At 37.8% G+C, this 13271-nt stretch overlaps 1 protein-coding gene across 1 annotated transcript in view; it reads left to right on the forward strand.

Annotated features, from left to right (window-relative positions):
• Positions 1-7257, forward strand: part of LOC104626047 (G-protein coupled receptor 98-like) — a gene marked incomplete at its 5' end in the record, with an annotated part of 7504 nt that extends 247 nt beyond the window's left edge. Inside the window, 9 exons of the mRNA XM_010293863.1 lie at positions 481-619; positions 1133-1274; positions 1734-1996; positions 3574-3749; positions 4450-4574; positions 5668-5834; positions 5917-6022; positions 6519-6626; positions 7115-7257. Coding sequence (XP_010292165.1) covers positions 481-619; positions 1133-1274; positions 1734-1996; positions 3574-3749; positions 4450-4574; positions 5668-5834; positions 5917-6022; positions 6519-6574 — 1174 coding nt within the window. The remainder of the gene's footprint in view (positions 1-480; positions 620-1132; positions 1275-1733; positions 1997-3573; positions 3750-4449; positions 4575-5667; positions 5835-5916; positions 6023-6518; positions 6627-7114) is intronic.
• Between the last annotated feature and the right edge of the window lie 6014 nt (positions 7258-13271).

Raw genomic sequence — 13271 nt, forward strand, 5'->3', positions numbered from 1 at the left:
AGATAATTCCCACACTGAATACCAACATTTACAGTATGTTTACTCAGAATTATTTTGCTACCACGTACTTACTTTCACTGCTGCCCTTTTATATCATGAAGTTGGCATCACTCCCCCAGCCTCCGTCCAGTGTTCCAGCCTCTGCATCCATGTAAGCGTACACACTGGCATCTTCCAGATCTTTTTCTCTGACTAATTTCCAGGAGGTAGGGAGAATGCATCCATGAACATAGACAGGCTTAATCTGCCAGTAATAAGCAGGAAAAAAGCACAAACACCTATAGCTTAATTCCATCTTAGATAAGAAACAAAGGTGAAAAGGTTGTATTAGACATTTGTAATGATGCTGATACTGCAATGATGCCTTTTTCTTATAAAGCAGAGGGATGACTTGAGGTGAAAATGTAACAGCTATCTGCCATCTAATTCAACAGAACATCCATAGTGAGCACTGAGAATTTTTCTTGCTTTTCATTTCAGTTTTGAGGTTAATGAATCTCATGGGAATCTGACAGTAATGGCATACCGAAACAGAGGATCATATGGCAATGTGTCTGCGTTTTTTTATGCCCAAAATTTGGAGGCACAGCTGGGTTGGGATTTTAATGTTACCTCAAGGGTAAGAAGCAAATTCTAAACCTAGTCCTTTTCTTTCCTTCAGCTTCCTCAAAAGAATATCTGCTTGTTTATTCTGCAGAATGATCGATACTACAACTAGATTTTTCAGCTTCTTTTAATTGCTTTGGTCATCTGCACAGAATGAGATAAAATTAGTCATTTTACTGTTTCTCTCTTTTTAAATACTGAAGTATTTAAAAATATGAGAGATTGTAAACTTTCAAACACCTCTCTCAAACACAGTTTTGCTTAGACAAGACCATATGGGATTTCATAGAAGGTTTCATATTTTTTACAACAGAACTTTCAAAGTAAATTGGTCTTGCTTGTCCTCATTCTGCAATGTGTTGAACTTCTTTACTTATGTTTCAATGAATTTATAAGGGACATAGAGATTATGGCTCTTCTTGCCTCCTCTTCCTTCCTATTTAAGACAATTCTGTTCACCTTAGTTGAAAAATTCTGTTCTTGTTAACCTGTTAAGTATTCAATGCTTCGTGTGTTTCAACTTTAGACTCTTTTTTTTGCTGATGGAGAAAGACATAAATCTGTTGTTATCACGATTTTTGATGATGATATTCCTGAAGGTGATGAGAAGTTCCAGTTAATTTTAACAAATCCCTCTCTGGGGCTGGAATTGGGGGAGAACACAACAGGTAAAACTTAGTTTTGATGTTCTCATTCTTTGGAATTGCATGGCAGTAATTTTTATTTCATTCTTCTGAATAATCATATTTCAGAGAACACCATTACCCTGCTGTGGTAAATTTTTATACTCCTTTAGAAATTTCCTAAACATCCCTTTCAAAACTATGCAATTAACAAGATTATATGTAAAATAAGGAATCAAAAGGTGCAAAAGTGAGCTTTTCAATAAGTGTTACTGCACTGAACTGAGGTCCTTTTCTAAGAGATTCTAGATTATTCCTGTCTAGAAATCTTCCTAGATAAAGTAAAATACTTCCATATTCTCTTCAAGTAATGTCATTGACATAAAACCATTATATATACACTAAAGGAAGAATGGATTTGTGTTTAGATATATTTTATTTGTATGAATAATTATATCTTACTGTGTTAATTAAAGAATATCTCCATTATTTATTTCTCAAAAGCCACAATTACTATACTTGCCAATGATGATGGCCATGGAGTTTTGTCATTCAATAACAGCGATCACTTCTTCCTAAGAGAGCAAACAGCTCTCCATTTGATGGAAAGTGTTGCAGTATTAAATATTATTAGAGAACCTCCTCAGGGAATATTTGGCACCGTGACTGTTCAATATCTTGTAAGTGAAATTAATTCTTCAGAGGCATCAGTGGATTTGACACCTTCTCAAGGATATATTGTGCTGGAAGAGGGAGTCAGATTCAAGGTAATATGATAGTTATTACCAAAGAAGTGAAGAAAGCTTTTTTTAATATTGTTGGAAATACTTCAGAAATGTCTGTGTTTTTTCTTGTATTTATTTTTCTTCTTATTTTTTCCTTCATTGTCAGAGCAAATTGAGTAATGGGAGTGGGAGCGCAAAAAACTGAATGTGCTCTTCTGCAGATATTTCTCTCTTTGTAATAGTTGAGGTAAATTTAAAACAATATAACGGGTATGTAATGTTCATATATGCATAGGAACGTTTCTTTGTGTGTATTCAGCATGTAGCTGAAACATTAACTTTGAACTGAATTGATAATTTACAGACATCAATAGTTAAGGTCACAGTAAAAATCCGATTCTGTAATGTGATAACTCACCTAGCCTGAAGCGAAGAGAGTATGCTGCAACAAAGGCAAAAAGTAGAACAGTTGTCAGTCTTAGGAACAGAAACTTATTCTTCTAGGAGTATAAAAGTCACTGCCTCTGTACTGTCCCTACAAAAATGTCAGCTAGAAATGAACTAACTTAAGTTTGTGAAACCCTGACTCTTCTAAAATTTAATGGCAGTTTGATTTTTTTTGTTTTATTTTATGTTGTCAGTGAAGCTAGGGTCAGTAACACATTATCGTACTATGGGTAGTGGGGTAGAATCTGAAACAAACCTTCCTGGAAACACTGGTTTTCAGTTTCTGAACCTTAAGTGCTTTTGGAACCACAACGCTGGCCAGTGTAGCAGATCTGTGGGAAGTTGAAGACTTCTTAAAATAGTCCCTAAATAGAGTTTATTGCAGAAGTAAACAAAGATCTAAAAGGTTGTAAGCTGCAGTTTAGTTCCAGAACCATCAGTACTAACTTTGTTTTCTATAGCAAAACTATCTGCACCTCTGTAACACTTTTACCTCTTTGGGTAGGGGGAAGGACGACAATGAGCCTCAAATGACAGTGAAAACACCTACCTCTTTCTAGATAAATCTGTGCTAATTTGAGGCAACCCTGAGTATCCTATTCTCATCCATGGTGGTGCACTAGAGGGAGAGAAGCGTCAATAAGAGAGACAGTATTTCAAATATCCCTCTTTTTTTGCCTTTTTTCCTTCTTTTCTTCCAGCAACAGTGCTGAAATTATCCTGTTGCCCTGGAACTAGTTTAGTTGCCAAATGCAGTAAATTAAAACCAACTCAGCTGAGCGGTGTTAGGGGATCAGGTAGCTGCACGGGGACTATGAATTACTAAGGAATGTATGGAATAAGTAGAGAACAAGAGTATGAAAAAAGGATCAAAAACTATTACATTTCAGAGGGTCTTAGGATGAGAAGAGGAAAAAATGAGAAGGGAAAAAAAAGAATGTGCTCCTGTTAGTGTTGCATCTATGGAAGTCACCAGACAGATGGCTTCAGAACCTCAGCCTGAACTGTCCTTGCCTCACTTCTGTCCTCTCTAGTTCCAAGAGCTTCCATTCTCCTTCTGTGCCACCCAAAGCTGTACAGTGAAAGAATAGAAGCCGTAGTGTGGCCTGATAGGCTTGTGTCATCGTTAGCTGTCAAGTCTCAACAACTTTCTATGCTTGTTTTCTTGTCAGACACTGCGTATTTCTGCAATACTGGATGAAGAACCAGAAATGGATGAGCACTTCATTGTCACCCTGTTCAGTCCCACTGGAGGAGCCAGACTAGGCACAAGAGTTCAAACTATGATTACAGTATTACAGAACCAGGCTCCACTAGGGCTTTTCAGCATCTATCCAGTTACAAATAGGTACTAAACACTGACTCAATTTAAAGGAGATTTTTCATATTCAATAGAGCTGTTATTTCTCTACAATTTTTTTTTTATTAATTCCTTTAAAAGAAATTCAGCAATCCAGTTGTAAAACATTTGTAATATTGAAAAGTACACTCTCTGTCAAATACTACTACTGCTATACAAAGTAACAGAAAAACACTTAATATGGACTAGTCATCATTAGAAATGTCAATTTCTGTATGGATTTTTTCATAAAACAGCACTTCATTAGTGCCTAAATATTCCACTAATAGTAATCCATGATAAAAGCTCCCAACTTCAGGTCAGTGGCAAGGGAGTCATACATTTTGTAATTTACTTTTGTCTTTAAGCTTGTGTAAAATAGACTTTCACTCAGGGCTGTTTTTCAGAAGCAAATCAACCATATGGAGAGACATTTTCAAAAATCATTCTTAAACTATACAGCTGGTGTGTTAAATTTCAGGCTGGTTTAAAATTTTGTTGAATTGCCTGTGATTTTGCCAGGGTCTTGTGGTAAGCAATATTGGACAACCTTAATCAATATAGTTACCAGTCCATCAGATAGCAAAACCAATTATTTATGTTTTCTTTTTCTTTCTGTTGTATATTTTGCAGCTGGAATTGTACTGTGTCTTGTTTGAATACTGAAAAATAATTTTTTTTTCTTTATTTTCACAATTACCACATTTAGGACAAATTTCCTCATAATTGAAGAAGCCAACACTACAGTTTATTTGAAAGTTTCACGGAGTAATGGGCTCAACGTGTCTGTGAGTGTTGAGTGGGAGACATTGTCGGATACTGCATTTGGCATCAGTACGTTCACTTTGTAGAGAGGTCCACTGCTTTTTTTAAGAGTGGAGATAGTAAGAGACTAGCCAAACATACAGGAGCTGTAACTTTGGAATCTAAAATCATGTATTGAGATCACTTTAATTACTTTTTTCCTGAGCATTTCAAGGCGCATTAGATAAAAGAGCTTAACTGCTTAGGAGTCACTTACATGAACATTATTGTCACTAGACTTTTGTTTAATAAACTCTGTTCTTTACGGCTTGTAACTTTGGATTTTTCTAGGACAGTGTAAGAGATACACTCTGTATAAATCTGACATACCCTTCGTCTGAAAAAATGCCACCACACATTTTCTGTCATCTCTCTCTAGTGTGCCTACCAAGATGCATTTGTGGGAGTCTCGGGCTGTAATTTCATGAACACTTTAATCTGGTCCAAATTATCACTGCTGCTGAAGGAAGCTCTCCTTCTGTCTCTGCCTGCTTGTTCCCATTCCCATGCTAAATTTTTTTTTTCGAGTACTGATATGAGTACAGCTGCTCACTAATCCAGACTGAAACTAACAAGGCAAAAAGGAAATGCCTAATTGTGAACATGGATGAATAACCTGTCCGGCTCAGCAGCTGGTCTAACCTGTGTGTGGGGTTGGGAGTTTAGCTCCTGGAGTTTAGTTCTGGCAATGCACTGCTTTTTTCTGTAAGCCAGTCGAACGCCTTAGGCAGTTTAAAAATCTTAATGCTAGCAGTGTTGTGATGGAGGGGAGAGGGAGGACAAACTCACACATTTTGTAGTTTCTTTCTCTTTTTTTTCTCACTAACCGCTATCCAGCTAATTTTCTCGCTAGCTGAATTGTGAAGCGAATCATTCTGAATCAGACTCAAAGTGCCTATGCATCTTCCATATGCAGTTGTAATATATGAAAAATACTTCTGTTGCTTAACTCTCATTACATCCTCAATACTGTAACATTTTTGCGTATTTACATACTTGCACCAACTATTTAGAGACAACTTCAACATTTCTGATATTAGGTCTGGCTTTGGCGAGTAAATAATGACAGTGGCATTGAAAAAGACACCAAGAATAAATAATACTTTCTTTTACTATATTGCAGGGGGTAGTATCAGTGTCCTGTCTGTCTTGCAAAGTTTTGTGGAAGAGTCAGCATCTAGCTGGTGTTTCTTTACATCAGGAGAAATTCTGTATGGTGTTCTGTTGCGTACGCCTCCAGCTACGTTTTCTACTGTCTACCAGTGGAAAGGAGTTTTTGTTCCTCTTGAGGTAAATGATCGCTTGCAAATACCAGGCATGCTACTTGATAAAGTATTTAAGTCTCAACTCTACTTTTTTATTCTTCTCTCAGAATTTCAGTATGTGGAATCCTAAGAGCTGTGTGTCTTTCCAAATCCATGCCTCTCCCTACCTCGTGGTTACCCATGGAGGAGCCAGGGAAGGAGCTTCCAACAACAGTGTGTATGCATTTACACCTGGACGCAGACTGTTGAAGGTAAGTATGTTTTACTTACAAAATCATAAAATTATGGGGTTGGAAAGGACCTTGGGAGGCCTTCCAGTCCAGCCACATTTTAGAAGAAATTACTCAATGCTCAGCTAGCTTGGGGCCCTGAAATTCTGCATGACTTCAGTGAGGTATATTTTTACAGGTTTTTGTCTACTGTGCTTTTATATTTATATTTGGGTGTGGGGGAAAATGACCTGGGAAGTGAGGAAATAAATTGTGGAGCAATCAAGTCATAGAACGTATTCTGAAAAATGTATTATAAGTTATATTAATGTTGTAAATTAACCCCACAAATATAGACATTTTTAAAATTATAAAATTACATACATTTTATATATAGTCTTATGTATAATTTTGCAAATTTTAGAAATATGTGTACATATGTATAAAATTGTCACTTGAGGTAACTTCCAAACACCATTTATGTCATATTTCCCTCACAGATACAGAGTCTCTCTATTCTGGATACCAGACATGTGAAACATTTTGCTGCGGATGAAGAAGACTATTTGATTTTTGTGAGTCATACAACCAGTTCCAGTTCCATCCAGGTTAGAATACACTTGTCTTCCCTGGCTTTGATGTGGGTAATTTGGTTAGTTTGAAGTATGAAGGGATAATAAAAACACTGTAAGTATATATTTCTGAAAAAGTTACTTAAGTTTGTATTATGGATTTATAAGACTTAAAATTCTAGAATTGTTTAAATGTAGCAATATTCTCTACAATAACATATAATTCACATTTGGTTTGATATTACTGCTAGTGTTATTTCTGTTTTGAAATCTAGCATGTTAAACACCTGTAAGAACAGAAATAGCTTCTGACCATAAAGGTATTGGTCTGAAGAACAGGCACAGCTGCTTGCAGTAAGGTAGTCACTTGCTGGTGTGCTTCTACCTTAATGTAGGGTCCACTTTTGAAATGAGGAATTCAGTTCAGTATAAGTCTTCCCATTTTTTCATCATGACACTTAATTTCTCTTCTCTTGATGCTAATTATGAATGTACAATGAAAAAAAAATTTCTTATTTCCACAGGTTTTCCAGTGGAAAAATGATAAATTTTTGCTGCATCATCAACTTCCACTTTACAGAGCTCTGAACATAGCCTTGTTTCCTAGAGGAGGCGTTATGTACCTATTAGTTTCTTTGTCAAATACCAGCCAGAACATGCTCTTGTACCAGTGGTTGAATAATGAGTTTAGGAATCTTCATCAATTACCAGCAAAAGAAGTAAAACATATGGAGGCATGGATTTCTGGATCTGATATATATTTAATTACTGCAAAAGGTATTTAGCAGATGGTGAACACTGAGTTTGCAAAGTATGCACTGGCCTGTTTGGTAGCAAAAGCATTTGGGGTAAAGAAGTTTAGATAGGGATTAAAGTATTACTGAGGAGTGACAATTCACTGATAAGCATTTTATCGAAGTAAGCTCTGTTTTGTCCCTCAGAAAATAAAAGCATTGTCTTTGTTCTCAAATACTTGTGAAGGTAATGGAATATTTTCCCAAGAACAATAGGAAATAACAGTTCTATTCATCTAGCTGCTGATTGCACCCTTTCTAAGCTTTTCTGAGCTTTATGATATGCAGAGGTCTTTGGTCAGCAAAGTACATGGGTTTTTTATTACAAGTGTGACATTTTAGTCATTGTTTTATGACTGCATCCCTGTGCCTGTTGAAGAGTTTACATTGCAGTCTATAGGTTTCTTTGCAGTTCGCTGCTGTCTGCTGGCAGTCTTAGTGTTCTTACATGTGAATGTGTGCAGAAAAGCCCTTAAATGACGTCAGTGGAATCACGCCGTGGAGATCAGTCATACTATGGAGTTACATACCAAGTAAAAAGGAAAATGCAATAACTGGTCTCACTTTGTTATTAAAGCTGCCAAACTCTGCCTTATGAATGGCCACCAGTGTGTGAATTAACTAGCAGGCATAAAAATGACGTCAGTTTTATTATTTTGCTCCTTTGTAGAATCTGGAAATTCTTCTGAAATTTTCATCTGGGAGACAGGGAAGTCTGCCTTTAGACACTTCCAGTCTCTTCCAGTCTGTGCCATAAGAAACATCCATGTTTTCATGCCTCCTTCAGGATTAGGTAAGACTTAAATGGCAATATTTGTTCAAATCCTAGTTTATAACACTGGAATTGCAGAAATATATGTGCTCATTTTTTCGTATGATTTATCGGACTTTAAAAGTTACTATCATCATCATTGTGCTACCAGGGGCATTTCTGGCATTACAAGAACTTCTAAATACGTCGTTGAGTATTTCTTTCTTCTCCTCCTTGGTCAATGTAGTTCACATCCTCCTATCCGGTGAGGACACAACGGCACTGTATTCTTGGAACTCGGAAGGGAACCAGTTCTCTCCAATGCTGGAAGCCCCATATGCGGATCATATCACTTCAGCTACTGCAAGGTCTCTGAACTCCAGCAAGAGCTTGATTGCTCTATCTGTAGGGTCCAGCGTGCAGGTTTATGAGCTGACCACTATCTCCAACCAATCAGATTTTATACCTAGGTGGGTTTTTCTGTTTTATATAACTTTCTCCCAGCTTTTGGATTTTTTTTTCTGTGATACTGTTTTTATTACAGTGGAGACTGTTATATTCTTCTGTGTGTGGTGTGCTTATTAATACTAAAGAGAATTTTTCACAGGTAAGTTTAAGATAACCTGAAGTCAAACAGCCTCAACTGGCTTTAAAACATGGCAAGAAAGGACTTACAGTTATGACTTGATTTTTTAAAAGCTTTTATTTAGGATAAATTAAATTGCTTTCGTAATTAATTACAGTTACTTCATGATCTATTGTAATTAAAAAAACCCAAACAAACGCATAACCTTTAAAGCTCAATTACTTCCTCAGGAATATAAACAATAATTCCAGCTCCAAAAATGCCTGTTAAATTTACAGGAGCGCTTTCAAGGTTCATTAATCAGCTATCCTCAGTTTATAATTATGTGATGTTTGTGTTTTTATGCTAGTTCAGGTGAATTGATATTTGAGCCTGGGGACATGGAAGCTGTGATAGCAGTCAATATCCTGGATGACATCATCCCAGAGGAGGAAGAACGCTTCAAAGTGTGGTTGAAAAACCCTAAGGGAGGTGCAGAGATTGGTGTACATGGTTTTGTTAACATAATTATTCCTTCCAATGACAATGCCTATGGAGTCATTACATTTGCTCAGGTAAAACTGCTAAGGTAAATCATTAAAATACATATATAATTTCTGAAAAATGGAACAGAAACTTACTAAACCTGTAAACTGGAGCATGTGACCGGATTATTTTCTAAAGTCTTGTAGCAACCTGAGGTTTATACAGTAGGTTCTTGACATCCATTTAGCATTGCTGTGTGATTATATAGAACACAAAGTGATAGAAAATCAGTTCCACAGTCTGTCCCTTTTGTGAGATTTTATAATCCCCTTACATTGAGATTAACACATTAGTTTACTAGCTTGGTTTTGCAATGACCTAAAAATTCAGTTTTCAGATGGTATATATGATACCATCATATATGGTTGGTTAATCAAGGGAATTAAGTAAACAAATATGAAGATCCTTTTCCCCTGAAAATCATACTGATTGGGTTATGTTCCAAGATGAGCCAGTCTTCCAGAACAAAATAATTTCTTTGGAAAAAATGTCAGAGTGAAGATATTATTTGGAGTGGTTAATTCTTAAATCATCAAACACTGTAGAAGTTATCTGGACAGGCATATAGTAAATGCATATTGAAGATGGAAAACACTATATGTGTTTTATGAAGATATAAAACACAAGAAACGAGACATTGCATCTGGACTTGTGTGAGGAGGGTAACAGTTAAAATACCATCAGTATAAATATGTCCCTCTTGAAGGTCCACTTGTTTGTTATCTGCTTCATACGATTTGGACATAAAATACTGTACTAAGAAAACCACAACAAAAAACTCAAAGAACATTGGGGGTTTTTGCCTTAGGATAAAGAAACCCAACTTTTAAAATTCTTATGCCCATGAAACCTGGGAGTATTAAGTACCTCTGAAAATTAGGACATATAAATTTCGTCAATGAACATGTATTTAGCTACTTAATAATAGATTAACTTATTGATGCACAATGTCACTGGCCTACGTTGAATACCCAGATCCCTAAAGAAACTTTTCTTTATAAGAAAATAATGTTGTGGTTCTGGTACTTTATGTTTTCCAGAGTTCTTTATTTAAGCAGGTTGAAGAAATGGAACAGGACAGCTTAATCACCTTGAATATTGAACGTTTAATAGGAACATATGGACGAATTACAGTAGAGTGGATTGCTAATGGGAGCATAAGTGATATATTTCCAGCTTCAGGAATGGTATGTAATAACATCACTGATACTAGGGAAGCACTTCTGGCAGGCCCATAATACCGCAGCATCACTCTCGCTCTTCTAGAACGAGTTGCTGCAATGCTGCCCAGGCATTCGAAATGTCTATCTGTAGTATCCTGTTCCATCTTCCTTTCTTCCTGCTGTGAGATCCAGCTACTGTGTCAAGTCATTTGCACAGGTGGGAATCTGGGAGGGTTTTTTCTTCATCCTGACCTTGTCAATACAACTGAGAGCTTCAGGGGCACAGGGGAGTATGACAAGTCGCAGTTTTTCTCTGTTTCTGAGACTGTTTAGATTTTCAGACGTGTTAAAATCCAGACTTTCCTGATAGCCAAAGCTCTTGGTATGCGTTAGGAGCACCAGGCGCCAGGTTCTTTAAGTCAAAAGCCTCCACCTGGTGGCCATCTGTAGAAGACACAAAGCCCTGTGGGCTTTGAGGCTGTAGAGCTATCATACAAGCCACAGCTGAGGGAAGAAAGGCCTGAAAGACTATAGGCATACACCTTACACCTGGAAAATACTGGGTCTGAAGTAAGACAAAAAATTTAGATTAAAACCAAGAGAGGTGAAATCAAGGATGCCAAAACCATCAGAGTGAAATTACTAAGGTACTCCTTGAGCATTCCAGATGGATGCTACATGATTTCCCTGCATACGTTTGCAGGTAGAAAGAGACAGAAAGGTAAAGGAAAGGTGTGATGTTCACTGGACACTTTTGTTTATCCGTCGTGTACGTGTAGCCTAAGTGTTTATAGACATGTCTTCCTTGTTGAGAGAGGCCTGATCAAGGAGGCAGCCTTTTGAATTTTAAAATAAGAATAATATAGATAAAGCATTTCTCAATCATTTTATCTGAAAAAAAATCAACAAAACTGTTGACTAGACATTTCTTCAATTAGCAATGACTTTGATACGTATTATATGTTCATCATTCTTTTGACATTATGTTGGAGGTGGTGGGTTGACCTTGGTGGGCTGCCAAACCCCCACACAGTTGCTGTCTTACTCCCCCTCCTCAGCAAGACAGGGGAGAAAATAAGATGTAAAAGCTCGAGTTAAGGGCAGTCTAATAAGAAAAGCAAAAGCCATGTGTGGAAGCAAAGCAAAAAGTGGAACTTAGTATTTCCCATCAGCAGACAAATGTCCAGCCAATTCCTGGGAAGTAGATCCTCAGTACATGCTTTGGAAGACAAATGCCATAACCACAAATGGTCGTTTATGTCTGTCCTTTCTTCCTCCTTACCCTTAGCTTTTGTGGTTGAGCATGATGTTATGTGGTATGGAATATCCCTTTAGTGAGTTTGGGTCAGCTATCCCCGCAGTGTTCCCTCCCAAACTTGCCTAACCCCAATGTATGACGTTGTGAGAGCACTGCTCAGCAATAGCCAAAATGTATCTGTGTTATCAACACCGTTTCAGCCACAAATGCAAAGCACAGCACTATAAGGGCTGCTGGGGGGAAAGTTAACTCCAGCCTGGACAGACCCAGTACATTGTGGAAGAAAGGATGCTGAGTTGCCGGCAGTTTACTCATCTTCCTATTTTTTAGATCTTTGAGAGGGTCTTAGACTTAAGTGTATTATGCAAGAAACAGTAAAGACAGGTAATTTTTAGTAATTTGAAAGGTATGTAATGAAAGACAATAAATTGAACATGAGCCAGCTATGTGCATACTGGTGTGAGGCAGAGCATTGCCAGCAGGTCGACAGGGGTGATCCTTCCCCTGTACTCAGCCCCGGTGAGAGACATCTGGAGTGCTGGGTCTAGTTCTGCGCTCCCCAGTACAAGAGACGTGGGCATAGTGGAGTGAGTCTAGCAAAGGACCACGAAGATGATGGAGGGTTTGCAGCACCTGACATATGGGAGGAGGCTTAGGGAGGATCTTAAAACTGTGTTTGAATACATGGGGTCCAGAGTAAAGATGGAGCCAGATACTTCTTGGCCATGTCCTGTGCCTGCAATGGGCACCATACAGGAAATTCCATTTAAACATGAGGAAAAAAACTTTAAGGGTGGTGAAACACTGGATCAGGTTACCCAGAGAGACACTGAAGTGTCTGTCCTTGGGGGTATTCAGAACCTGCCTGGACACGGCCCTGAGCAGTCTGCTGTTCTTGAACCTGTTCTTAGCAGGGGCAGTTGGACTAGGTGATATCCAGAGGTCCCTTCCAACCTCAACCATTGTGTGATTCTGTGATAATGAAGATTGATGTTCACTTTGAAACAACGGAGCTGTTTTGCCTGAAGTTGCAGTGTAGTTGTCAGAAAGAGGTCTCAGGTGGATTGCCTGTTTTTTAAAGCAGGTAGCTATAGGTAGCTTGATTATACCAAACTCATTTTCATATAATCATAGAATAATTTTCAACTGAGAATTTGGTCTCTCTGATTATTATGCTTCAGATTGAGAATTTATTTCTTGCATTGTGGCCTGTGCTTCAAATTATTTTACCACATTGCTTTTTTTCTCAAAGTGTTTCTTTATGTCACCTGTCTTTCTGGATCTCATATGTTTTTCCATACAGTTCCTTTATATCTATACACAACCTGGGAAGCAAACAGAAGGAGCTGGAGCTCCATGCCCAGTCAGAAAGTGATGATATCATAGGAATAACTGAAACATCGTGAGACAACTCGTATGACCGGAGGATTGTGGTGGATGGCTGTAGGCTGCTTCATAAAGACAGTCAGGGAAGAAGAGGAGGAGAAGTCACACTCTATGTTAAGGAGAAGCTTGAACATACAGAAGTCAACCATGGCGATTGTGGAAGCCCTATTGTATGCCTCTGGGTCATGATCAGAGGGGTCATCTCCAAGGGGGATCTT

Source organism: Phaethon lepturus, unplaced genomic scaffold (assembly GCF_000687285.1).
Source record: "Phaethon lepturus isolate BGI_N335 unplaced genomic scaffold, ASM68728v1 scaffold39400, whole genome shotgun sequence".
NCBI lineage: Eukaryota > Metazoa > Chordata > Aves > Phaethontiformes > Phaethontidae > Phaethon > Phaethon lepturus.